Genomic DNA, 25,893 nt, shown 5'->3' with positions numbered 1-25,893 from the left:
TGACTACAGTCCTCCTCACCGATTTATCTTCCCTGACATCAAGCACATTCATAACCTATTTGAAATTCCAAGGAACAATGCCGGAGTTTAGGAAAGTGAATGCCAGCATGTTTCACCAGAGCATTTTGGAGGCTGGGGAGGAGCTTCTCTGGCTTTTAATTACTCAGGAAACAAGCACAGTGTAATTTTTTTTTTCCTTATCAGTCATAACTTCAAGTTAGAAAAATGTCTGTCTGCACTTTAGAATGGGTCTATCTTTGGAAGAGCCACACTGGAGCCATTTCAGGGACCACGTGTGATATTGCTTTGGCCTTTTGTCTCTGTCATAACCATCCCCTCCTTTCAGACGTCACTACAACTCCTTGTGTTCAGGCCTGAATTACAGGAACTAGCAGATGTCTCCTAACTCATTTCCTACCTCCACGTTCCACAAGCACTTGGGCACATTGACCCTCCAAAGCCCACCCTGACCATGTTCCCACTATGAGACCTTCAGCGGCTTCACACAGCTTTTAGGACAGCCAAAAACCAGCTGCCATCGAGTCAACTCCAACTCATGGCAACCCTATGTATGCCAGAGTAGAATTGGGCTCCACAGGGGTTTTCAACGGCTGATTTTTTGGAAGCAGACTGCCAGGTCTTTCTTCCAAGGCAATTATGGTTAGACTCAAACTGCCATTTGCACCATCCAAGGACTCCATATAATCTGTCACTTGAGCATGAAAGGGGGCACTATTAATAATCACACTAGGACAAACCAGGCAAAATCAAGACCACCCAGGATAAACTGGAATGTGAGGGCATCTTGCTATAGGATAAATCCAGTCCTTAATATAGCTTAAGTTCATGACTTTCCACCATCTGACTCCAGTTTTCCATTCCAGTCTTTCTGCATCCTGACCCTACCAGATGATCCAATCAAAATGGAGGTGCAGTTACCCAGCATGCCTTGAGCTTTATTCTCTGTGTGCGTCTGTATACCACTTCCTCCTCCTGCCTCCACCCTCCACACTGCCCCAAGTCTGTAATACCCTCCCACCCACCTATGCAGATCTGAATCTACCCATCATTCAAAACCCAAATCAAACGGTACCATTCATTCAACCAATCTTTATTGACTGCTTGTTATGGGTCAGGCGCATGGTGAATAAGACTGAAAAAATTCCAGCTCTCACGGAACTTTAATGTGTTTCTAATTTCAGATTGTGATAACTGTTACGAAGGACAGACACACTGCTAGAGAGCCTATCCAATGTTATGGTTTTGTATAGACACACCCACCACCCCATGTGGCTGTGAGCTCCTTAAGAGCAAAGCCCATACCCATCTTTATACCCCTGCCAAACCTATCACAGACCCTTGGATATAGCAGCCACTCAGGAAAGCCTGGTGGCACAGTGGTTAAGTGCTACATCTGCTAAAAAGGTCAGCAGTTCGAATACACCAGGAGCTCCTTGGAAACCCTATGGGGCAGTTCTACTCTGACTTATAGGGTCACTATGAGTTGGAATTGACTCAAGGGCAGTGGGTTTGTTTTGTTTTTGTTTTTGTGTTCAACAACTTGTTCAGTGAACAATGATATGAAAGAACCTCAGCCTGCAAAGAGTTTTCTAACAACTAGTTCTGGGTTCTCTCTGAATGCATACGGGATCAAAGGAGAACCTGAATTTCCATGGACCTTAGAGAAACTTCCCAGGTCCCACAGTTGAGATTTCTCACTGGACACTGACGATGGAAGGGAACTTAAATCACCTGGTCCAACCCTAAGTTGCTTCCCTTGAGGTTAACTGGTTCATCCACGGTCATAATCCTAGTTAGTGACATAAGTCACTGGAGAGATCAGAGGGTCACATGGAAAGACTCAAATAACCAAAGGAGTCGTTGTAGTGGAGGGTGTATAGAGGAGGGAGGAGACACTGTTAGTCTCTGTAGTAACCAGACAGCTACCTGAAGGAGGAAGCCTGGGGGTGAGTCCCAGGTAATGGAAAGGAAGCAGGAGGCTATACCTGCCAGTGAGGCCGCCAAAAGGATAGACACTGCTGGGGGCATGTGTCTGTGGCCAGAGCAAAGCTCAGCAGGGGAGGGCTGCTGGAAACTGTGCTTACAAAAGTATAGCTCTGCTACTAAGTAAAAATCAAACCTGGTGATGTGTGCCATCTGAGTCAAGGGCCTTTCCCATGTCTGACCTGGAAGAAGAAGCCAAAAGAACAGCAAACCAAAAAACGAATTACCATCAAGTCAATTCTGACTCATGGTGACCCCATGTGTATCAGAGTAGGACTGTGCTCCATAGGCTTTTAAACAGCTGATTTTTTAGCAGATCACCTGGCCTTTCTTCTGAGGTACCTCTGGGTGGATTCAAACCTCCAGCCTTTCTGTGAGTAGCCCACTACTTCACCATCTGTGCCACCCAGGGACTCCTGGAGGAAGAGCAGATGGGGTAAAGCAGTGTGTGGCTTTCCTCAGTGTCACACAAGCAGTGCCCTCTCAGGAGCAGGGGTGGCTCAAACTGACCTACTCCACCACCAGCGGTTCTCAGATAAAGCTGCTCAGAGTACCTCACGTAAAGGCCAAGGTCATGGGGTTTCCCCAGATCTGAAGCACGGAGGGACTGTGTGTAGTTCTCCCTTAAGCGGAGTGGCAGACTAGAATTAGATTAAACAGTAACTAGGAACAAAGGAGTTTGGCATGTAGTATGCTTGTATTTGAGTGTATATGTGAATCATGTGTATCCACTTCTCAGATACTTCTGATGGTGAGTAGTTAGTCACAAGGATAATTTAATACAGGCATTTCATAAGGGAAAACAAAACAAAACAAAAAGCCTCAATTAACTGGATTTGAGTTCTTTTTTCAATTACATACAGCAAAGTAGCCCAATCACTTCTCATCTCTCAGTCGCTGCAGCTCATCTGCAGTCCTGGGCCACTACACTGCTTTGCTGGAATCTTTCTCCCATGCCTCCACCCACCACTACCACCACTCCAGCCTTTCAGGGCTCAATCAGTGCGGACCCCAAACCACAAACATCCATTAAGGCACAACATGAGTCTCTGGAGCTAAAGGAACAACTTGCGTTCTCCAGACAAGTTATACAGATGGCTCTTCCACTAGTGCTGTAATCTAGTGGTAAACAGACTCCCAGGCCCCCATAGGGCAGGGTTTCTCAACCTCAGCACTACTGACACTTGTTGGCGGCTGTCTTGTGCATTGTGAGATATTCTGTAAAACCCCTGACTTCTACTACTAGATGCCAATAACCAGTTGCCAACAAGCTGATTCCAACTCATGGCGACCCCATGTGTGTCAGAGTAGAACTATGCCCCATAGGGTTTCCAATGGCTGACTTTTTGGCAGTAGATCGCTAGGACTGTCTTCCAAGGTGCTTCTGGGTGGACTCAAACCTTCTAACCTTTTCATTAGCAGCCAAGAACTTTAACCATTTTGTATCACCCAGGGGCACCAGATGCCACCAAAACCAGCCAAACCAAACCCAGTGCTGTCGAGTCAATTCCGACTCATAGTGACCCTACAGGACAGAGTAGAACCGCCCCACAGAGTTCGCAAGCAGCACCTGGCGGATTCGAACTGCCGACCCTTTGGTTCACAGCTGTAGCACTTAACCACTACACCACCAGGGTTTCCTCCAGATGCCACAGCACCCTGTAAATTAAGACAATCAAAAATGTCTCCAGATATTGCCAAATATCTACCGAAGGCAAAATAGTCCCTGGTTGAGAACCACTGACAAAGAGTGACCTACTGTCAGTGCTATACTATACAGGTCCAAAATGTGCAAGTACCCAGACTCCTAGTCCTACAAAATAGCTTAGGAATTAAAGAGCTTTGGCTCAGGCCAACCTGGGGTGGAGTTCTGGCTCTACCTCTTACTAACTCTGGCTTTAGGTAAGTCACTTAGTTTCTCTGGGCTTCAGTTCTTTCATCTGTAAAATGGCGGCAATAAAGTAGTACCTACCTCATGAGGCCATGACAATTACATAAAATGATGTGTAAAGACTACCTGGTACAATGAGTGTTCCATAAATGTTAGTGATTATTAACAGGCCTGGAAAATTCCTTTTAGCCGAGCCTAGAGTTTTGTCTTCTATTTCTGTGCCTTCTGATCTTCCCCCTCCTTCCTATGCCCTTTCCACCTGTTAAATGCCTTTGGTCTTAACCTTTGATCGTAAGGAATCCTTCCTGCTGGTTCAAAGGCATCTGAGGTTAAAGTGATGGAACACACAGAGAAAGAGAACCTTTTCAGAGTCAACCCTGCCCAGACCATCTCTCCAGACAAAGGCTTCCATTGTTGTCTAAAAACAAGCCTTTCCACTGGATGGCCTTGAAACAGGCACAATGACCAATATCTCCAGATTCTTCAAGTTCTCATCTCTTTTCTGCCACTGACCTGGACATATCCCTTCTCCTTTCTGGTCCTCAGTTTCCTAATCTGTAAAACGAGGGTTTCAGATCCTGGTGAGTTCTAAATGCCTCCATCACCAACTCTCTTAGATTTTGCCCTGTTTTGGAATGCCACATGGATGGCAACTGAAGCCACATTTTACGTAAGTATTTAACTGGGAATAAGCGTCATGAGGACAAATCCTTCTCTTTTCCTACATCCCCAAGAGGCAGCAGAATGGGCATTTGTTGGCACTAGAGTCACAGATATGAGTAAAATGAACTCCTAGCTCCAGCACTAAGACCTCGGGCAAATTGGTTCATCTCTCTAATCCTGTTGCCTTATCTATAAAATAGGATAATTACAGAGGCAGAAATGACGTGAAGATTGCAAGAAAAAGATTATGAAAGCACCTGGTGCAGCACTGGACACACACTAGTATTTCAAAAAAGGTATGCCTCCCTTTCTGAAATCTCTATTTTAAACTTTGCCATATAACTCTCCACATCATTCGCTCCTCTGGGAAGTCTTTCCTTCACCCTTTTCCCGTAAATAGTCGGTCTTTCAAGCCTCTGTCCATGTCCTCCCCCAAAAACTTGCTCTGTCCCACAAGATCAAACCTACACACTCCTGACTCCCAGCAACCAGTTCCACCTGCCTCCACCAAGCTGATTTCACCCTGCCCTACAGGTTCCCTCCCCTCTAGTCTGGCTGATCTCCTCCCAGCTCCGTCCTCTAAGAGTTTGTCCCTGTCACTTCCCTCCTTTGGAAAGTCTTCCCTTCTCCTGTCTCTCATTTCCAATTGGTCTTTCATGGCTTCCTCCTTCCTCTGAGAGGAAGCCTCCCCTGACCTCCCCAGTCCACAGCAATCTCTGTTTCCTCTGCACTTGGTCACAACCGAGGGCCTAAGCCTGTTGCTTTCCTGACTTTGTGTTATCATTGAACTGCTTGACCTAATAAGGCTGATTGCCCTCACCAAATTGCAAATAACCATCTGCCAATGTAGTCACGTTCCTTCTACCTCCAACCTCAGCCTGGCATTCATTCCACAAATATTATCTGACCACAAATGGTTAAGCACTTGACTACTAGCAGAAAGGTTGGTGGTTTGAATCCATCTGAAGGCAACTCAGAAGACAGGCCTGATGATCTGCTTCCAAAAGGTTACAGCTTTGAAAATTCTATGAAGCACAGTTCTACTCTGCACACACAGGGTCACCATGAGTCAGGATCAACTTGATGGCAACTAACGACAAGAATTTCCCCAAAATTCTTGCCCTTCCCCTTCTTCTGTAAATCCTTCTCACCCTTCAGGACCCAGTTTATATGCCACCTGCTCTGTGAATTCTTCCCCTGCAACAGTCTTCATCTCTCCCCTTAAGGACGTCCAATGTCCTCTGCCTGTAACTATTAGAGCTCTGATGTCATTCTGACATCAATCATACTTAGTGGAACATTCCTAGTTGTTCCCAAGGCCATTCGCCCACTATACCCTCCTAAGACCCAGGACTTTTCCCTGCTCCTGGCTGGGCTTCCCACAACACCCTGTACCAAGAAGATGCTCAATGAATGCCTTTCACAGTGAACTGAAAGAGAATCTGTCCAATTCTCAGGCCAGTCTGGGCTCCTGGGTGGCCTCAAGCTCCGTACATCCAAATGACCTCTTACTGTTCTTCCGAGATTGAACCTGGGCCAAGCCTGAGTCAAATGACCTCTTATCATTCTTCCAAAATTAGGCTTTCCTCTTTAATTACACCTTATCTAGCCACACTCTATGTGGATTCTAATTACATAATTACTTCAAGTCCGGAGACTGGAAAACAAAACAAGGAAAGAGTGTATATGATTACACAGGTAAGGAAACGTACTAAATGTGAGTATTTACGTACACCATATCCCATTTTCTTGTTCATAGGCAATTTTGTAACCCAGAAAATACAGTCCACGAAAGGGACTAAATCACATTTAAGCCACCAGGTAAGAGTAGAACAAGGAAGGCCTTGAAGGCAGCCCCAGCCCCTTCCCTTCTACAATGAAGCGGGGGCTGTGTGATCTTGGGCATGTTTGAGTTTTAAGGCCTAATCCCTCTTTACCAAGATAAACTCTTCTGAATTCAGGTATTCTCTGTGGTCTCTCTCTCTCCCTTGAGGAAGTTCTGCATATTTCTCCTCTCCCCTACTAGACTGTGCTTTTCCTATAGGCAGGGACCTAGTCTTTTGCATCTTGGTATTTCCAATTCTCTATCCCTCCCAACATCTTGTAGAGGTCACCTCTCAGGCCTCCCTCTGGCCTTTTGCTCCAGCCCTTCCCCCAATGCACTAAGCGCTCTTATGCCATTGCACGTGCCAGTCCCTTGGCCCTCTCTCTGGAATGCCCTCTCTGGCCTAGGTACAGCTCCCTCCTGCGCGCTCCCACCGCACCCTGTGCTTGCCCAGACATAGTGCTTATCACATTTGAGCATAAAACCTTTTCATTTGCCTACCCCTCCCCTGCCTTCAGGCCAGTATTCACCAAACTTTTTCATCACACCTTATTAGTAAAGTAACTTTGAGCATATTTAGTTATAAGTTAATTATAAAGTCTGTACTACTATAAATAAGGAAAACTGCTTCTTGCTTCATATTTCAGTTAAAGAACAGACAGAACCAAAACTGGTAATATTTTCTTCCTGCACTTCAATTGCTATCTTGAGAACTCATCCATCACTCTAGATCAGAAGCTCCATGAAGACAGCAGGGGTGTTTTATTCTCTTTGAATTCCCAGAATCTGGTAGAACCCAAAACCTATTAAATGAACTCCTTTATTCAGCATACAGTGGTCACCTGGTCTGGGCCAGGCACATGTCAGGCCCTGGGGGTATAATGGTAAGAAACAGCGCTGGGCCATGTCATCATGGATCCCACAGGCTGGTGGGTGGGCAAACAACGCTTTGCCAAACAAGTGTAACAGCAGCTGAGACAAGTGCTATGAAGAAGAGGCACCTGATACCATGAGCGCCACAAAAAAGGGGGCCTTAACCTGGTCAGGAGGGTCAGAGAAGCCTTCCCCCAGAGCATGATGCTTCGAATGCGATCTACAGGACGAGGGGAGCTCCTGAAGGAAAGAGAACTGCAAGCTATGGACACAGCATAGGCAAAGCCCTGAGCTGAACAGAGAATGCAAAGTGCCAGGGATGAACAGTGCCCAGGAAAACAAAATGAATGAACAAACCCAAAAAGGATGGCAAGCTCTCCTCCTCCCTTTTACTCCTCTCTACCTGTCAAAACAGACCACCCCCAGCCTCAAACATCTGAAGGGGCACCTGGCCCTTCTTCTGCCCAGCCTCTGAGTCAAGCAGGGCAGGTGGACTTTCTGCGTCCCGCTGGCCCACCTAGGAACAGCGCCCCCAGCAAGACACTCCTGAAAGTCATGGACATTGCCATGGGCACCACTGATCGAAGGCTCCTGGGTAGTTTAATTTTTTCAAGAGCATGTTAAATATTTTACATCTTCTCACAGCACTGTTTCTTCCTTGCCTACGATGGAAAGGAACACCCTATAGGCCTTGAATTAAGGACTCATATAAGAGAAAACCCAATCTGCAAGACAGCCCACAAAGGGCCTTGCCCTTCCATGAAGGGCACCCCATGGGTTGGCCCAGGTGTGTACTCTTTAAGGGAGCCACCTGGGGAATTCAGAAGCACAGGCCACAAAACCTCTTCTCTGCTGGAGCTCCTTTGACCCCAGGAAGGGAAAATTATTCACCATGATGCTTCAGGTGAGTGTTTAAACGGTCCATGGCTTTAATAATTCAAGCCAATACCAAGAACCTAAACTGTAATGCAGGCTGATGGGCTGCAGGGCCTCCTCCCGGAGCAGCTGTCTTGAAGAGGAGCCGTATCTTCTATCAGTGCTCAGGCATGACTAACATTTCCCAGTTCCTGGGGGGCCTCGCCCCCTCACACCTGCCAGTGCTGGCTCACTACAGTACCAATGTGTCCAACATAGAGGCCCCAAGAAGCACACACAAAATAGTCCTAAAAGGTCTGAAACTGCCTTGGCCCAGGTTCATGGGCCTGGAAATTTGATTTTCAGCAGCTACCCCAAACCTTTATTTGGCCCTTGGCTCTCCCAAATCCTAGTTTCCTCCATCTACTCTAATTTCGGTCCCTGTTGGGATTTTGTTTTCTCCGGAGCCTCTATTTACTTTGTCCTGTTTAAAGCAGCCCAGGCCCTATTTTTGCCTTGGCTTCTCCACCCAAATTCCCTGGCCAGTTCTCAAGCCCACTGCCCAGGCCACTGGGGCAGCGACTCAGATCTCCCAGCTCCAGTTCCAGCCTTTCTTACCTCATCCCTGGTTTCAAGATCCTGTCCAGTCTCCCATCACCAGTCTCCTGTGTGTATTGTCTATTAAGAAAGGCCCAGGCACAGAGCAGTCAGCAGTGAAAAAAGGACTTCTAACATCAACTTATGAGTCCCTGGCTAGTACAGTTAATGGGCTGGCTGCTAACCAAAAGGTTGGAGGTTTGAGTCCACCAGAGGTAACTTAAATGGAAAGACTGGTGATCTGAAAAAATCAGCCACTGAAAACCCTGTGGAGCACAGTTCCACTCTGACACACATGGGTCGCCATGAGTTGGAATCAACTGGATGGCAAGTGGTTGGTTGAACATCAACTTACCAGGAAAATGTCCCACCAATTTGTTATAAGACCTATAACTGCTGATCATCACTCTGTGCTTGTAGGAAACAGTCACCCAACACTGGATCTGCCCCAAATAAAGAAAAACTCAAAGTGGAGAAGAGGGATCTGCAAATGAATTATCTATTTACACGTCAGACAAAGAAACTGCTCACGTGCTCAGTCACCAGGTTCCACACAGGTTGCAGGCAATAGGAGAAACTGTTTGGATTTCACAAGGTATGGCATGGTGACCTTTCATACCGGGGAACCAAGCTCAAAGGTCGCCTACAGGCTGATGTCAACAATCAGTGCATAAGGCATTATATAAATGAGTAATGAGCTTTCACATTTATATGCAGGCAGAGGGCAATTCCGGGATCTCCTGAGCATCCATTCCTCTTACAGTTGCACTGAGCTAGACCACCACCTATGATGATGGAAAGTCAAGGCCCAAATGGGGATGAGACTGGCAGAGCCAGTCACAGGTTAAGCTACTAAAATGAAAAAAAACCAAAACAGTTGTCATCAAGTCAATTCTGACTCATGACAACCCCATGTGTGCAGAGTAGAACTGTGCTCCATAGAGTTTTTAAGGCTGTGCCCTTTTAGAAGCAGGTCACCAGGCCCTTCTTCTGAGGTGCCTGGGGGTGGATTTGAACTGCCAACCTTTTGGTGACTAGTTGAACACTTAATCATTTATGCCACCTGCAACGAGTACACAATACTCCTAATCATCAGTACTCAGGCAGAACCTGTATTTTTATGCCACAATGAGAGTTCAGGTTGACAGGAACAGTTGCCTCACAGATCAGCCTCAAGTTCACCATGCTAGCCACCAGCCCTCAGAACATCAGACCTCTCTCTATTACTCGCCCTGTGTGCTTCACAGGCAAAAGGCAAGATCTACCTCAGTTATGCATATCTTGAGTGCCCTGACTCCCCCACCACCACCCCCTACTCCCTACACTTTGTCATACTAAGACCTGCCTACTTGATAACCTGAAACAAACTGTCGAATTCCTCTTGGGGAAGACAAGAGCACTGCCCTATTGGTGTTAATGAGGAAATAAACTCCAGTAGGGTGGGGCCCATGTCTACATCTTTCACTAATATTTGTTTAACGAATGAAATGAAATGAAACAGCGGCTCTTACAGCATTTCTTAAACTAAAGTTCAAGAACAAGTAAGAATTCACCTATCAATTGGTCCTTCTCCCATTCCTGGGGCTAACATCATAGTTCTCTCTCTCCTCATTCAGCAAAATGGGGCACCCCCAGAACACTGGATGTGTCTGCTACAAGACTGCAGTGGTGGGGATGCAAACCACCAAGAGATGGAAACCTCGAAGAAAAGACCAACATCCAACTGCTAAGTTAGCCAGGCTTCCTTCCGTCCCTTCTTCCCTCTTCTGGAACACTCCTCTGCTCCATGGGGGTGATGACATGTGTCTGTGACCCCATCCCTCCAAGATGGAGATGTAGTAAGGGGTCCTCTTCCCCACTGTGGGCTAAAGGAAACTCCAGAGAGCTGCCTCCACTCCCCCATGAGATGGACTGTTTGGGGACAAGCGAAAGGAGACTGTCCAGAGGTAGAGGTTGACCTGGAGGAAGGAGACAACAAAAGGGTCCTTGTTCAGAGTACTTGTGACCAGTATTGGGACTCAGAGGGCTTCATGAACATTCTGGCATTTTTACATGAGTTCATGTGACTGAAGCAGCCTCTGGCTTAGAAAGATTCAATTATGTGTCCCTCTCCAGGTTGTGGGTCAGTTCTACAAACAGCTTTACTTCACAACATTCTTTTTCTGCTCCATTCCAGTGTGGAAATATCTTCTTGTTTCTACAAATAACTTCTATTTCCTTCTCATTCTCAATTACAGCAACTGTCATGGATTGAATTTTGTCCCCCAAAAAATATGTGTATCAGTTTGACTAGGCCATGACTCCCAGTATTGTGTGACTGTCCACCATTTTGTCATCTGATGTGATTTTCCCGTGTGTTGCAAATCTTACCTCTGTGATGTTAATGAGGTGGGATAGGTGGCAGTTATGTTAATGAGGCAGGACTCAATCTACAGGATTGGGGTGTGTCTTCAGTCAATCTTTTTTGAGATATAAAAGAGAGAAGCAAGCAGAGAGACAGGAGGTCCTCATACCACCAAGAAAGTGGCGCCAGGAGCAGAGCGAGTCCTTTGGACTCAGGGTTCCTGCATGGAAAAGCTCCTAGTCCAGGCGAAGACTGATGACAAGGACCTTCCTCCAGAGTCAACACAGAAAGCCTTCCCCTGGAGCTGATGCCCTGAATTTCGACTTCTAGCCTACTAGACTGTGAGAGAATAAACTTCTGCTTTTTAACTTGTGGCATTTCTGTTACAGCAGCACTAGATGACAGCAACCAACATTTATTGAGTACTTACTGTGTGTCGGAAACCCTGGTGACCTAGTGGTTAAGTGCTACGGCTGCTAACCAAGGGGTTGGCAGTTTGAATCTGCCAGGCTCTCCTTGGAAACTCCGTGGGGCAGTTCTACCCTGTCCTATAAGGTCGCTATGAGTTGGAATCAACTTGACGGCACTGGGGTTTTTTTTTTTGTTTTGTTTTGGTACTATGTGTCAGACACAATTCTAAAAGACTAGCATTATTGGATCATCTAATCCCTCTTCGCAATCCTATGAGGTAGACACTACTATTTTCTCCATTTTATAGGCAAAGAAACTGAGGAATGGAGCAGTTACTTGCCCTGGGACCCAAAGCTAGAAAATAACAGAGCCAGGATTTTAACCTAATTGGCCTCAGTGCAGAGACCACACTGTGGCCCCTATACTCCCTTCTCATTCTGGGGAGAGAACAGCCACACACAAAGACCAAAGTTCTGATCGTAGCTCAGTCACCAATAGGCCACATGACTTTAAGCAAATGGCTTCTCTGTGCCTCAGGTGCCTCAACTATGAAAAAAGGCTAATCAGAGCTGCCTCGTCCAGAAACACAGAATCTCAGCTTTTTAGTCTAAGAGAAACTGCTGAGACAAGGGAAATGTTCTGTGTCTCTGCTGTCTAATAGTCTGATACCGCAGCCACTAGTCACACATGAGCTCTGGTAGCAAAGTGGATAAAGTGCTCGGCTGCTAATCGAAAGGTCAGCGGTTCAAACCTACCAGCCGCTCCAAGGCAGAAAGATGCAGCAGTCTGCTTCTGTAAAGATTTACAGCCTTGGAAACCCTATGGGGCAGTTCTACTTTGTCTTATAGGGTCACTATGAGTTGGAATTGGCTCTACGGCAGTGGGTTTTTTGTCACTTTGAAATGTGGTCAGTGTGACTGAGAAAATGAATTTTTAATTGTACTTAATTTTAGTTAATTTAAGTAGTCACGCATACCTCACTGTTGTTGTTGTTAGGTGCCGTTGAGTCGGTTCTGACTCACAGCGACTAGTATCTAGCATATAGGATACCGCAACTCTAGTATATAAGTTCCAAGAGGGCAGACGCCATTTTGCTCTTGTTCACCACTATATTCCCAGGGCCTAGCATAGAACCTGGTAATAGTTGGTGCTCAATAACTATTTGTTGAACAAATTAAAACCAAAGGACTCTTCAGATGCTCCAATACTACTGCAAGTTCCTGGGTAGTACGAACAGGTAAGAGCCTGGCTGCTAACGAAAGGCTGGTGGTACCCACCCAGGAGTACCTCAGAGGAAAGTCTGGCAATCTACTTCCGAAAATCCGTTGTTGAAGAACCTATGGGGCACAGTTCTACTCCGACACACATGCGCCACCATGGATAGAACTAACTCAATGGCAACTGGTTTGGTTTGGAGGCCCCAGGTGGGGCAAATGGTTAAGTACTTGCCTACTAACCAAAAGCATGGACAGTTTGAATCTAATAAGAGCCACCTAAGAAGAAAGGCCTGGAAATCTGCTTCGAAAAGAACACAGTCATTGACAACCCTATGGAGAACAGTTCTACTCTGGTACACATCACCTCATCATGATTTGGAATCAACTCAACAGCAATTGCTTGGGTTTTTTTTTTATTTAACACTACTTCATCTACCACACGGCATCAATCAATTCTTCAGGCTCCCTGGCCAATGGTCAGCTGGCCCTGGCTTGATAAGGAGCTCATGGTCTCCCAACGCAGTACACTGAGGAACAGCTCCCATGACGAAAAGTTCTTTCTTCCACTCAGCTCAATCTATCTCCTTGAAGTTTCTACTTACTAGTCCTGGCACATAAACTCACAGGTTTGGGAAAAAACAAAATAAGTTACAAAAAATACATTTTTAAACACTATAAGGAAGCATTACATCAGTAATTCATTGTCATAGTTAAGATGAATCTAATCTTAACTCGTAGCTGTGTAGGCCTTATGCAACAAATACATGAATGATCTGTCTGCAAGTAAACAATCCTCTAGAGTCATGGCTGTGGTCCAGAACTGCTATTTCCACTGACTTAAATACCGAAAACTTCAAGCCCCCAACTCCATATGTAAACCAGTGAGTGTGCGAGAGACAAGCTAGATTCCCAACAAGCTGGGCCTTGTTCTACAAGAGGGATCTGGGGATTCTGGCATGGCAATTCATGTTTCCTTGATGTATCCCTTCTATGTGGAAAAATCACACATTTACTATACACCTTCTATGTGCCAAGGGTGGTGGTAGACACAAGAGTACAAAGAAGACTACAACATGGTCCTCACTCCCAAGAGAGATAAAATTTTCCAATACTCGCTCTGTGCAAGGCACGTAACTAAGCTGAGGAGAAAGACATATAAAACAAACACAGTCAATTCCGTGTGACACACGCCCTAACAGACATATACATAAAACACTGAAACGATGCCAGTGTACAAATGAACCGGTTGTCTTAGAGGAGATATCTAGGATGACTCTAGCACCCTGCCTTGCACATAGTAGGTGCGCAGTGCACTGACCTGGATCAAACCTTGACCAATATCTCATTTTAAGGTGGAGGAAACCAAGGCCCAGGCAGTTTAAGTGACTTCTCAAGGTGACCCAGATAGTCAGTGATGGGGCTGGACACAGCACCAGGGCCTTATCCCTCACCAACTTAATAGTCTACAATGCAGTCTCAAGACTCTTCTTATCCTACATTGCAAGGGATAAGGGCAGGATCTGTTGCCTGTTATTATGATTATTTCAGAATAAACAATTTATTTTTTTACAACTGCGTGGTTGGGACTCTACTGAAATCTGACGACTAACTGTAGGTATATCATCTTAGAAACATACATTCAATCATTTCACAAACATGTCTTGGGAATATATCTATCAGGTACCAGTTTAGGGCCTACTTAAAGAGATGAAACAAACTTTTGTTCAAATCAGAGGGCTGAACACACATGTTTATCTCTGCTCTTTCCCAGAGCCCCACTAGAAGGACGGTAAAGGAATTTGTTTTTTTTAGTGGAAAGGAGAAAACGGCTGCCAAGATGTATCAGCAGAACTCTGGAATATGGGAAGACACGCAGTAGCTGATTTAGGTTTCTACTCTGTCTGCTCTGCGAAGTGCAGGCAGGGAAGGAAACCACTAAACAAGTGACCGACTCCTCACAGAACCGGAGAAGGCTCCAGAATTGAAGGCACCAAGGGCTCTAAAAGGAGAAGCGGATAGGGCTAAAACAAGGATAACTGGTGAAAGCTGGTACAGGGAGCGGTTAGAACCCAGGTTCCCCCCTGCAGGCTGGGACAGGAGGTTCTCTGTTTAGGGAAGTTATACCAGAGACTCTGAATTCAGGGACATAAGACATAGAAGCAGAGAGGGAAAGAGGGAAGCAACTTTCTAAAACAGAGGGACTGAGTAAAGTCTGGATCCCCTTCCCCATTAAGGCTCTGAGAATGCAGGGCAACCATGATGTTACTTGTCCCCTAATCCCCAGGGCAAAATTCTTTCTAGGGAAACCCACCAGCCCAAGAGAAAAGATCTACAGGCACTGATATCTACGTGTCCCAATGGAGAAAAGAGGGGCCCTCTCTGATGGATCATCCTACAATATTGATAATAAGCCCGCTCCTGGTCATACAGATACCCAATCAGCATTTTGGTGCCTACTCTTAAAATATAAATGGACAGTCAAGGATCAGCATACAAGAAATTGTGGCTCCTATATGAAATATATGAAATATAGAGCCCTCATGGTGTAGTGGTTAAGAGCTACAACTGCTAACCAAAAGGTCGGCAGTTTGAATCCACCAGCCGCTCCTTAAAAATCCTATGGGACAGCTCTACTTTGTCCTATAGGGTCACTATGAGTTGGAATCAACTTGACAGCAATGGGTTTGGGTTTTTTGGTTTATATGAACTATGATAAACAAAGCACCCAGCAAAAGGGACTCCAAGGATACAAAGACAATGCAGGTAACAGAGGAAAACCTGAAGAAGGCACCTAATATAAGAGACTTTATTGTATCCATGAATCAAGAACAGGACATTATTTTAAAAAAAGAAAAGTGCACATTCAGAGAACTAGGGAGCTCTTAGAAGTAAAACATGCAAGTATGTTTCATTTAAAAATGTAACAGCAGAAATAAAAAATTCAAGAGAGTTAAATATAATGCAGATGGCGTTTCTCAAAAATTGAAACAAAAATAAAATAAAAGTTTTTTTTTTTTTAATTATAAACTCAGTTCAGGAAGGCCAGCACCCACCTAACAGAGTTCCAAAGCCAAAGCATAGCAAATGGAGGATAGGAAGTTATCAAAGAAAAATATAAGAAAACTTCCTAGAACTGAAGAATATGACCCTTCAGATCAAGAGGGCCTACCAAGGACCCCAGCACAATAAGTTAAAAAGGCAAGGAAATTTCAAATACAGGGAAGAGAGATGATCTTACAAACTATGAGAGAAAAAAGCAGCCTACTTAAGAATCAGAATGGTATCCAAATTACTAACACCAATATTGGAGCCAAAAGACAGTGGAGCAATGCTTCCAAAATTCTAAGGCAAAATGGCTTTCAACCTAGAATTATAGTCCAGTTAAACCACCGAACAAGTGAGAGTGTAGAATAAAATCATTTTTTAGACATGCAAGTTTGAAAAGATCAACTTCCATGTACTCTCTCTCAGAAACTCCTAGAGGAGTAAGTCAAGAAAGAAGAAACAGAGGATCCAAGCCAGGATGTGGTGAGGAAGTTCCCAGGATGACAGCATGCCACAGGCTGTCATGGGCCCAGAACAGAGCAGAGGGATGGAAGCCTCTGGGAGGGAAGTGACCAAGGGGAAAAACATGTAACCAAATACATAAAATGTTTTTAAAATGTTGTCATAGAATTTGGAAATTAGTAGTAAGTAAATAGAAAACTAAGTAAATAAAGGTGGCAATTATTAACTCAAAAACAGGTATACACGAAAGGAAATGTCATTAGAGTACACTACATGGCTCCACCAATCAACAGTAGGATGTCAAGAGATGAGATCTAAAATTGAACAATCACGAAACAGCATTGTAAGCGAGTAACTTAAAAATAGGACAGTAACAAAGAGGGAAATAGCTAAAAGGGTTGGAAGCAACTGTGTTGGGCAGAATAATGGCTCCTCGAGTATATCCATAACCTAATTCCCAGAACCCGTGAACACGTTAGGTTATGTGACAAAGAGGAACTAAAGTTACAGATGGAATTAAGGTTGCTAATCATGTAATCTTAAAATAGGGAGATTATGTGAGTGGGTCCAATATAATTACAAAACCCGTCAAGTCAATTCCAACACATTGCAACCCTATAGGGGAGAGTAGAACTCCCACAAAGGATTTCCAAGGCTCTAAATCTTTATAGAAGCAGACTACCTCCTCTTTCTCCCTCAGAGCAGCTGGTGGATTCAAACCACTGACCTTTGGTTAGCAGCTGAGTGCTTAACCACTGCACCACCAGGGCTCCTATATATCCTCTCCTCACTTAACAACATGGTTAGGTTACAAAGACCAGGTCATGATGCAAAATCAGTGTTATGCGAAAATGGAGGATGACCATGTCAGACTGCAAAATGGAGGATGACTACATCATCACATAACTGACAAACTGCATTATTCCATAACTGTCAAACCACTCAGAACCATGGCCCAGCCAAGTTAACATGTAACCTTAACCATCAAAGCCAGCATTACTCTCTCCTCGCACCTCAGTATTCATTACTATTCGTTACTGCCATACACATGTCATTAATGCACAAAATAGTCCAACAGATTTTTTACTATTGTTGTAAATGCAAAACATCGAATAACAAGAAAGTCCCAAAGTAAGGAAGAGGTGTATAATCATTAAGGGTTCTTAAAAGTGGAAGAGGGAGGAAGAAGGGACACAGAGGGAGATGTGACTTCAAAAAGAGGTCAGAGTGATATAATGTGAGAAAGACTCAACTGGCAATTGCTGGCTTTGAAGATGCAGGAAGGGGCCAGAGACTAAGGAATGCAGGTGGCCTCTCAAAACTACAATCGGCAAGGAAACTGATTCTCCTTCGTGCTTTCCAGAAGGGAACAGAGCCTGCTGACACCTTACTTTTAGCCCAGTGAGACCCATTTCAGAGTTCTGGCTTACAGAACTATAAGATAAGAAATCTGCATTGTTTTAAACCACTACATTTGTGGCAATTTTTACTGCAACAATAGGAAACTAATTCGGTGACTGGTCACCAGGATGGGAAGAAGGGGTAATGCAGCCTTCTTCATAAGTCTTGTAATGCTTTTGATTTTTTTTTTTTTAAACTATATGTATGACAAATTTAATTTTAAGAGATGAAACACGGGCTCTCTCTTCCCAGATCTTAGGCTGGTGGGGGAGACAGACAAAGGAACCAACAGTAACAACAGGGGTAGAAGGGTGAACACAGGTACTCTGGGAAGACAGAGGAAAAGCATCTCTTTCAGATGTGATGTGAGGCTGAAAGGAGAAGCAGGAGTCAGTCAGGCAAAGGAGAAAAGGCCTTCTGGTGAGGAAACAGCAGGTGTCAAGTCCAGAAGCAGCCAGTGTTGGGGAGAACCTGGACCTCTGGGGACGTGCGAGAGTTCAGAATGACTAGACCTAGAGTCTGACAAGAGAGAGAGGGAAAGGTTGGAGGGGTAGCTCCCAACACTGCAGGTCTGATGCCTGCCCTACTCCTGGCTTCTCCAGCTGGGTATGCAACCTGCTGTGCAAATTCAGGGCAGGACGGGGCAAGTGAAGGCCCAAAATGTACACAATATTTTCCTGGATATCCATCCATCCCACTCAAAAGTAAAGAATTTTAAATACTTTTATACGAAAACCAACACAGACATATTAGTATAGAGTAGAATACAAAAGCCAATGCATTTTTAACATAAAAACTGGAGACTTGAAGGACACTTCTTGTTTAGGAGGCCCAATTTGCACACTAAACTATCTGCTGGCCACTGGGTGTCAAAACTCAACCTTCTCTACAGCTAATCAGAATCAGAAGAAAAAATTACGCAGCACATCTGGGACTTCACACCAGTAAGCTGCCAGGGGCTGCCCACCCTCCTTCTATCACACCACAAGACACCTCTTGGGTCCCACCCAACACTAATCAAGATGTTGATAAACATATCATCCTTTTCCAAAGGGGTTTAGATCCTGCTACTGCCAGTATATAGGGTCTCTATGAGTCCGAATCAACTCCACGGCAATGGGTTTGGTTTTTTGTTTTTTTTTTTTTTACAGCCAGTTGGGTTCACTCAGCCTGGGGAAACAAAGGAAACCTATCACACTGAATTCTTCCAAGATGTTATTTACCTGGTCATGAGCCTGCCTGACTTCCCCACTCTAGGAATTTCCAGAATCACTGATGTCATGGATTGAACTGTATCTCCCCAAAATATGTGTCAACTTGGTTAGGCCATGATTCCCAGTACTGTGTATTGCCCACCATTTTGTCATTGAATGAGATTTCCCTATGTGTTGTAAACCCTGTCACTGTGATGTAATGAAATGGATTAGTGGCAGTTATACTGATGAGATCTACAAGATTAGACAGTGTCTAAAGCCAATCTCTTTTGAGATATAAAAGAGAGAAGTGAGCAGAGAGACATGGGGACCTCTGACCACTAAGAAGGAAGCTCCAGGAGCAGAGCATGTCCTTTGGACCCAGGGTCCCTGTGCTGAGAAGCTCCTCGACCAGGGGAAGACAGATGGCAAGGACTTTCCTCCAGGGCCAAAGAAAGAGAAAGCCTTCCCCTGGAGCTGACACCCTGAATTTGGACTTGTAGCCTACTCGACTGTGTGAATAAATTTCTCTTTGTTAAAGCCATTCACTTGTGGTATTTCTGTTATAGCAGCACTAGATGACTAAGACAACGGACAACAGCCCCCCTTCTACCAGTAGCACCCCCAACCTCCTATGGCACAGGCCCCTGTCAGAGAATACATTACAGATACTCTTTCCATGAAAGGAAGTCAACAAATAGGGCACATCTCTTGGGAGAGGGTGTCCCCTGTGGTCTACAATACAGGGGTGGAAACTTTTTCTATTGTTGGAGCTGTTTTTGTTGTAAAAACAATAATAACCACGACAGAGAGTTGGGAGCTTTTTGTTTTTGTATAAAGAGCCACTCCTGACCACAGAAGGGGGAGGAGGAAAAAAAAAAAATTAATGAAGGCCACACAGAAGTAAAAAGCAATTTAACTGGGTTTAGTTTGTTTGCCTCGTTGTTCTGTGTGTAAAACTCACACACACACATTCAAAAAGAATGAACTCAACTGGTTTTAAATTGAGAACACAGAATTTGAAACTTTAATAACACAATCAATATATTAAAATATACTACGAAGTTATATTATTGACGGTAAAAAAAAGAATGGGGGGAGGAGGGCAAGGAGAAAGATACAACAGGAGGAAAGCAAAAGAATAGAGCCTCTATACATTGTGGGGAAAGAAAGGTGGGAGACAGTCAGATCCAGGGACAGACATCCATGCCTAACCATCCACAAAAAAGGGAGCAGACACCCGCCCAAAGGCAAAACGAGAAGGCAAGAAGGGACAGGAAACCTGGACAAATGGACACGGGGAACCCTAGGTGGAAAGGGAAAGGGGACAGTGCTGACACATTGCGGGGACTGGGGACAGTGCTGACACATTGCGGGGACTTGGACAAATGGACACGGGGAACCCTGGGTGGAAAGGGAAAGGGGACAGTGCTGACACATTGCGGGGACTGCAACCAACATCACAAAACAATTTGTGTACAAGTTTTTGAATGGGAAACAATTTGCATTGTAAACTTTCACCTAAAACACACACACACACAAAAAGGAGTTTAGCAACTATAAGAGTCCACAGAGATATTTCCGAGGGTCTGAAGCGTTAGCCAAAGTAAACTACACTTCACGGCCTGCTGTTGGCTTGGGCTACAGACTTCAAAGTATTACCACCTTTTATCCTTACCCCTGAATGGTTAATAATCTGGGTAACCGCTGGTTCACAGCTCTTTAATTGCTCATTGAAACATTCTAAGGCTTAAAAAAAAATTTTTTTTTTTTTTTAAGGCTTAGCTCAGGTCAAAGACCAGAAGTTCCCTCCAAATGAACCAGAGTTCAGTAAGTCAGTCATCTCCAAATATCTCCTTTGAAGAAGGAATATATGAAAGACTATCTCATAAAATGTACAAAGCACCACAGAAGAAAATGCCGCTCAAGGTAAAATGAAATTCAATGGATTTTTTTTTTTTTTTTAGTTTGCATTACAATAAAACTGAGGCTTCAGCAGAACTGGGTTCCACTTCAGCATTCCCCAGCATCACCACCAGCACACCTGACTTCCCACATGTTCAAGTTCCACACGCCCCAGAGGACCCAAAGGCCTCAGTTGGCCCTGAAACTAAGCAGTTGCCACCACACTGCAATCAACTGGAGATAGCCCAAGGAGACTCCAAGTTAGTCCCAGTCCAGGCTGGACCCTCAGTCCACCCCCCAACCCTTGTCAAAGCCAAGCCTCTCCTTACTTCCTTCACTCCAAGGGCCGCAGAAACTCTCTGTGATTTCACACTTGTTAAAGCCTCCCCACTCAGCTCCATCCCTTTCTCCTGCAAGGCTGGCCTTCCCCACCTGACCTGTCCCCAACCTCTACCTTCTTCCACTCCTATTTCTTCCTCACTTTTCTCTACTCCACCTTAGAATCACTTCTCTTAGAGGAACAGGGGGCTCAAGAGATATTCCTAGAATATAAGACCAAGAATCTATTCTCCTGGGTTCCTGTCCCAGTTGTTAGCCGCATGACCTTGGGCAAATCGCCAAAACCTTCTCCAATGAGGGAGGTTAAACTTGGATATCACAGAAGTCTCTTCCAATTCTAAAGTTCTAAATAGATAAACATTCACCTAACCAAACCAAAACCAAACCCAGTGCCGTCGAGTCGATTCTGACTCATAACATTCACCTGTATGACCATAAATAAAACAATGAGTTAAGCATGCATAGGAAGAGAGGGTGAATATACATAAACTTCCTTTCCTTGACATCCTGTTATCCTACCTTTATCTCCCCAGTCAACCACCCATTCTGTGTACCTGCACCTAGCTCTGAATTATTTAACCAGTTGCCATATGGTCCATTTTTACTCATGGCAACCCCATGTGTGTCATAATAAACTGCGCTCCCTAGGGTTTTCAATGACTGATTTCTTGGAAGTAGATCACCAGGCCTCTCTTCCTAGGCACCTGTGGGTAGCCTCAAACCTCCAACTTTTTGATTAGTAGCTCAATGTGTCAATTATTTGCACGACCCAGGGACTCCTTGAATTATTTCCATAGGGTAAAACTTCAAATTTCACAAATCAAGGAAAAGCAGCCTGAGTTCTGGAACTCTTCATTCACGCCATCGCTCAATAGTGTGAATTTAACATCAATTTTGCAAACAAAAAATAATCTAAAAATGCCATCACAAACTGTACTTGTGGATATAAGAACAGTAATGCTGTCAGGAATCCTGGAACTGTCCACTCAAGCCCCTCCACTTTACCAACAAGGACACACAGCCCAGAGACCAGAAGCCACTAGCCCAAAGGCAAAGAGAAGGTTGGTGGCCAAGACCAAAGTCACAGTCCTGCCTCCGGTGCAGAGCTCTTCCACCAGAGTTTTTTGAGACCATCCATTCCCTTTTTCATGGAGACAGGTGAAATTCTAAACTACAATGAACACCCTCCAGAGCAAAGCTATTTTCATGTATCAAGGAAGGGTCCAGAGTTAAGTTTGGTTGACCAGATGATTACCAATGCCACACAGTAACAACTTTCTATTCCAGACCCTAATCATTCATTTTTAATCATTCATTCTCTACAAAGAAAACCTGAGACTCTTCTATCTGTATTTTGGAGAGGGAAAAAGAGGGAAGGGCTGAACAGCTCTATGCTCGGTCTACAAGAAGCATTTGCTGGTCCTTTCGCATAACCCCTACCTCACCCACCAACATTCCCAATCCCTCCAAAAAAGTCCACAGAAACTCCCCAACTACAATAAAATGAAAGCAAGTGAGAGGAGGAAAGGGCCACCGGGCAGTGGGTGTTGTAAGGAAGCTGACAATACTCCCCCATCTCTTCACCCTGTGGGGTAGAAAGCATTTCCCTTGAGTTGCTAATTTGTCATTAGGAAGCCACCTGGTGCTAGGTCATTTCAGGGCCCTCCATCTGAGAAATGTGCTCTCTGCAACCTCTGGAGAACTAACCCTTTCTTAACCATCTGCTCAACAGTGCCCAGGGCAGAGGTATCAACAGACCAGCCCTTCTCTGCCTTTCCCCTCAGGCCAAGAGGGTAACATCAGAGCTTAGCTGGCATGGAGCTATTTAAGGCAGCATCAAGAGGGTGGGGCAGAAAATTGCTGGCAGCATCCTCCTCCTCCACTCCTCTCCTCTCCCAGACACACACACACACACACCCCTCTCATTCAGCAGACAGGCACCCAACTCACCTACATCTCCAAAGGCTTAGATCTGGAGTCCCGTTTGCTGTCACTAAGGCTGCTATTCCCCTCTGCTGCCCACCCTACCTTTAATCCACCCCCTTCTCGTCAATCACTATCAAGCTCCTTTCCAACCAAAAACACTGAATTGAACCTAAAGAGAAGCTCAAAAAACAAGGAAGGGAGTGAAGACAGGCAAGCCAGCCACCCCTGTCTTCCACTTAAAAAAAGGAAAAACGGTGCAAAAAGGGCCGGGGGGGGGGGGCGGTGTCAGAGGCCTGACATGCCAGGTAGATTCCATGATGTCTCTAAATGCACCTCCCTCCCTACTGACAGTGAGATCAATTCCGGCAATTTCAGCAGGTCGGCCCTGTGACAACAAGAGCATCCCAGCGCTCAGTGTTTTAAACAAAAATCCAAATGCTCAGCCAGAACATGCTGGGAAAACCCAGGGTCTGGATGAAACGAGCCGGGCTCAGTGGGATCCCTTCTGCTTTTATGTAGCAATGTAATAGCGTAATAAATTCTGTCTGCCTGAAGAAAGCATGCACTGTTGGATTTCAAAGCCATCCTACGACAGCAGATGCACGGGGATGCAGAATTCGACAGCACATTCCCCCATGAAGGAACAGAATGACTTCAAGCCTCTTTCCCTCCCTATCTGGAATGGCGTTCCCGCTTATCAAGGAAACCACGTCGGAAAGTGGCGACGTGGGAGCCGGGGATGCCCGGGGAATTCGGAGAAAGGAGTTGCTTTAGGTCCATCTCCCTGACGAGATGCCTTACAAACTGCTGTCAGCCACTCTGGGGGATGAAGGAGCATGGGCGGGATGGCAGGCACGGTGTCCCCGGACGCACACACGCACCAGCTCATTCAGGCGGGTCCTGGGCCCACGGGTCGTCCTTGCGCCCCTCCCGCCACCCTCTCCACCGAGGGATGCAGATGAATGAACACATCTGAGGTGCCTTCATCCCGCTGCTCGGTCTCTCCTTGGTCCTTAGGCTGCTGCAGAGAACCCCCTGCTCGGTAGTTTCACTTTACAGTGCAAACCCACCCGGGCTTTGATGTCTCCTCACCCACCCATACTGCAGCCAGCCTGAAGCAGGAGGACGTTCTCTCCTAGCAGAGGCCCTGATCGCACGTACCACCTCCCCCTCAAAAATCCTGGGCTCTCTGGACACCCGCGCCCCAGAGAAGTTCCCTTGAAGGACTCGGGATCCACCAAGCAGGCAGGAAACGAGGCATGGCCGAGGGGGGTGGGCCACCGCTTTCCCCTGGACCGCGGGAGGATGCTCTGGGGGAAGGGGTCCCCCAAGTCCCTCCAACAGCTGGCCCTTTAAACGCGCCTCCTCCGAGCGCTGAACAAAGGCGCCGCCCGCCGGGGCCGGGTCGGCGCACACCCCCGGCGTTGCCGCCGCCGACCAGCCGAGTGAGGCCGAGCGCGGCCGGCTGGCGCGGGCTTACCTTGCGGGTCGCCGGGCGGGCGGGCTGCGCGCGTCCTGCCCCACTCGCACTACACGCTGCAGTTGGCCCCGCTCTGTTTTTCTGGGACTCAGCGCTGACTTCACCGACTCTCCGCGGCCGGCCAATGGGCTGCGGCGGCCGCCCCCTCATTAGCATGCGTCTGGAACCGTCCACTCGGGCAGCGCCCATGCGGCGGGCGGTGCCAGTGGGCGGAGCCGGCCTCGGCAGTGACAGGAAGGGGCGTGTGCTCCAATGGAAGGCGCAGAAGCTCCCGGCCGCCCCGCCTCGCGGCATTGTGAGCCGCGCGCGCGAGCCCGCCGATCTCCGGCCGATAACGCGCGCGCGGACCGAGTAACCCTTTCTGTCCCGGCGGGGCCACGGGCTGGGCCAGAGGGGGCGGCCGTACGCCTTCTGGTCTTTGAGACTTTGCGCCCACGGGGAGCTTGGAAGGAACCTTAAGCATAAAAATGACAGCTAACGTGTCTTGAGTGCAAATAAATTATCTTCTGTGCCCCAGTTTGCTCATCTGTAAAATGGTGTAATAGTACCTACCAGGCAACATTTCATTCTGTTATCCATGGGTCGCTATGAGTCGGAACAATAACAAAATGAGGATTAACACAGTCAATACATGTAAAGCATTTAGGTCAGTGCCTGACCATTATGCTACATAAATGTTCGCCAGCCAGAGTGCCTAATGCTTTCTAGATATTTTCTCATTTGACCCTCATAACGTCATAACTATTACTAATCCTTATGTTTCAAATGGGAAAACTGAGGTTTAAGTAAGTGGCTTGCAAGGTCACACAGCAAGCGGTGCTATCAGGATTTGAACCCAGGCTCTGAGATTTCATTCATGCTATACACATTTATTGAGGGGCTTATGGCAATTTTTTTTTTTTTTTTTTTATGGCAGGCCCTGTGCTGGACTCTGGGGTTACTGCCGAAAACAAAACAGGTGAGTTCCCTCCCCTCCTGAAACTTCCATTTTAATGAGGAACGCAAGCAAGTGAATAAGTTAACAAGATCATCTCTAATGTGAAAAGTGCAATGAATAAAATGCAAATCCAACACCCATCTGTCGGTTTGTCATACTGTGGTGCCTTGTGTGTCACTACGCTGGTGGAACTTATGCCACCAGTATTTCAAATACCAGCAGGGTCATCCATGATGGATAAGTTTCAGAGGGGTTTCTAAGCTAAAAAAGACTAGGAAGAAAGGCCTGGTGATCTGATTCCAAAAATTAGCCAGCAAATCCCTATGGATCACAACAGAATATTTTTCAATATAATGCTGGAAGATGAGCCCCCTAGATTATTAGAAGGCACTCAAGATACAGTGGCTGCAACAATGGACTCAAGCATACCAACGATCATGAAGATGGTCCAGGACCAAGCATCATTTGGTTTTCCCGTACATGACTCAGAGCCGACTTGAGGGCAACTAACAAAAACAGTGTGAA

At 45.9% G+C, this 25,893-nt stretch overlaps 1 protein-coding gene across 8 annotated transcripts in view; it reads right to left on the bottom strand.

Moving 5' to 3' along the window:
* Positions 1 to 24,752, bottom strand: part of SORBS1 (sorbin and SH3 domain containing 1) — a 248,696-nt gene extending 223,944 nt beyond the window's left edge. For 7 of the 8 annotated variants that reach the window (XM_064269549.1, XM_064269550.1, XM_023546906.2 and 4 more), the window contains exon 1: positions 24,432 to 24,752. In XM_064269549.1, the coding sequence (XP_064125619.1) occupies positions 24,432 to 24,725 (294 nt within the window). In that variant the 5' untranslated portion in view covers positions 24,726 to 24,752. The remainder of the gene's footprint in view (positions 1 to 24,431) is intronic. The other variant, XM_064269552.1, reaches the window with a different exon arrangement.
* Between the last annotated feature and the right edge of the window lie 1,141 nt (positions 24,753 to 25,893).

This window comes from Loxodonta africana, chromosome 16 (genome assembly GCF_030014295.1).
Source record: "Loxodonta africana isolate mLoxAfr1 chromosome 16, mLoxAfr1.hap2, whole genome shotgun sequence".
In the NCBI taxonomy this organism is placed as follows: Eukaryota; Metazoa; Chordata; class Mammalia; order Proboscidea; family Elephantidae; genus Loxodonta; species Loxodonta africana.
The sequence above is the reverse complement of the archived record's forward strand: the minus strand, read 5'-3'. Positions and strand labels throughout refer to the sequence as shown.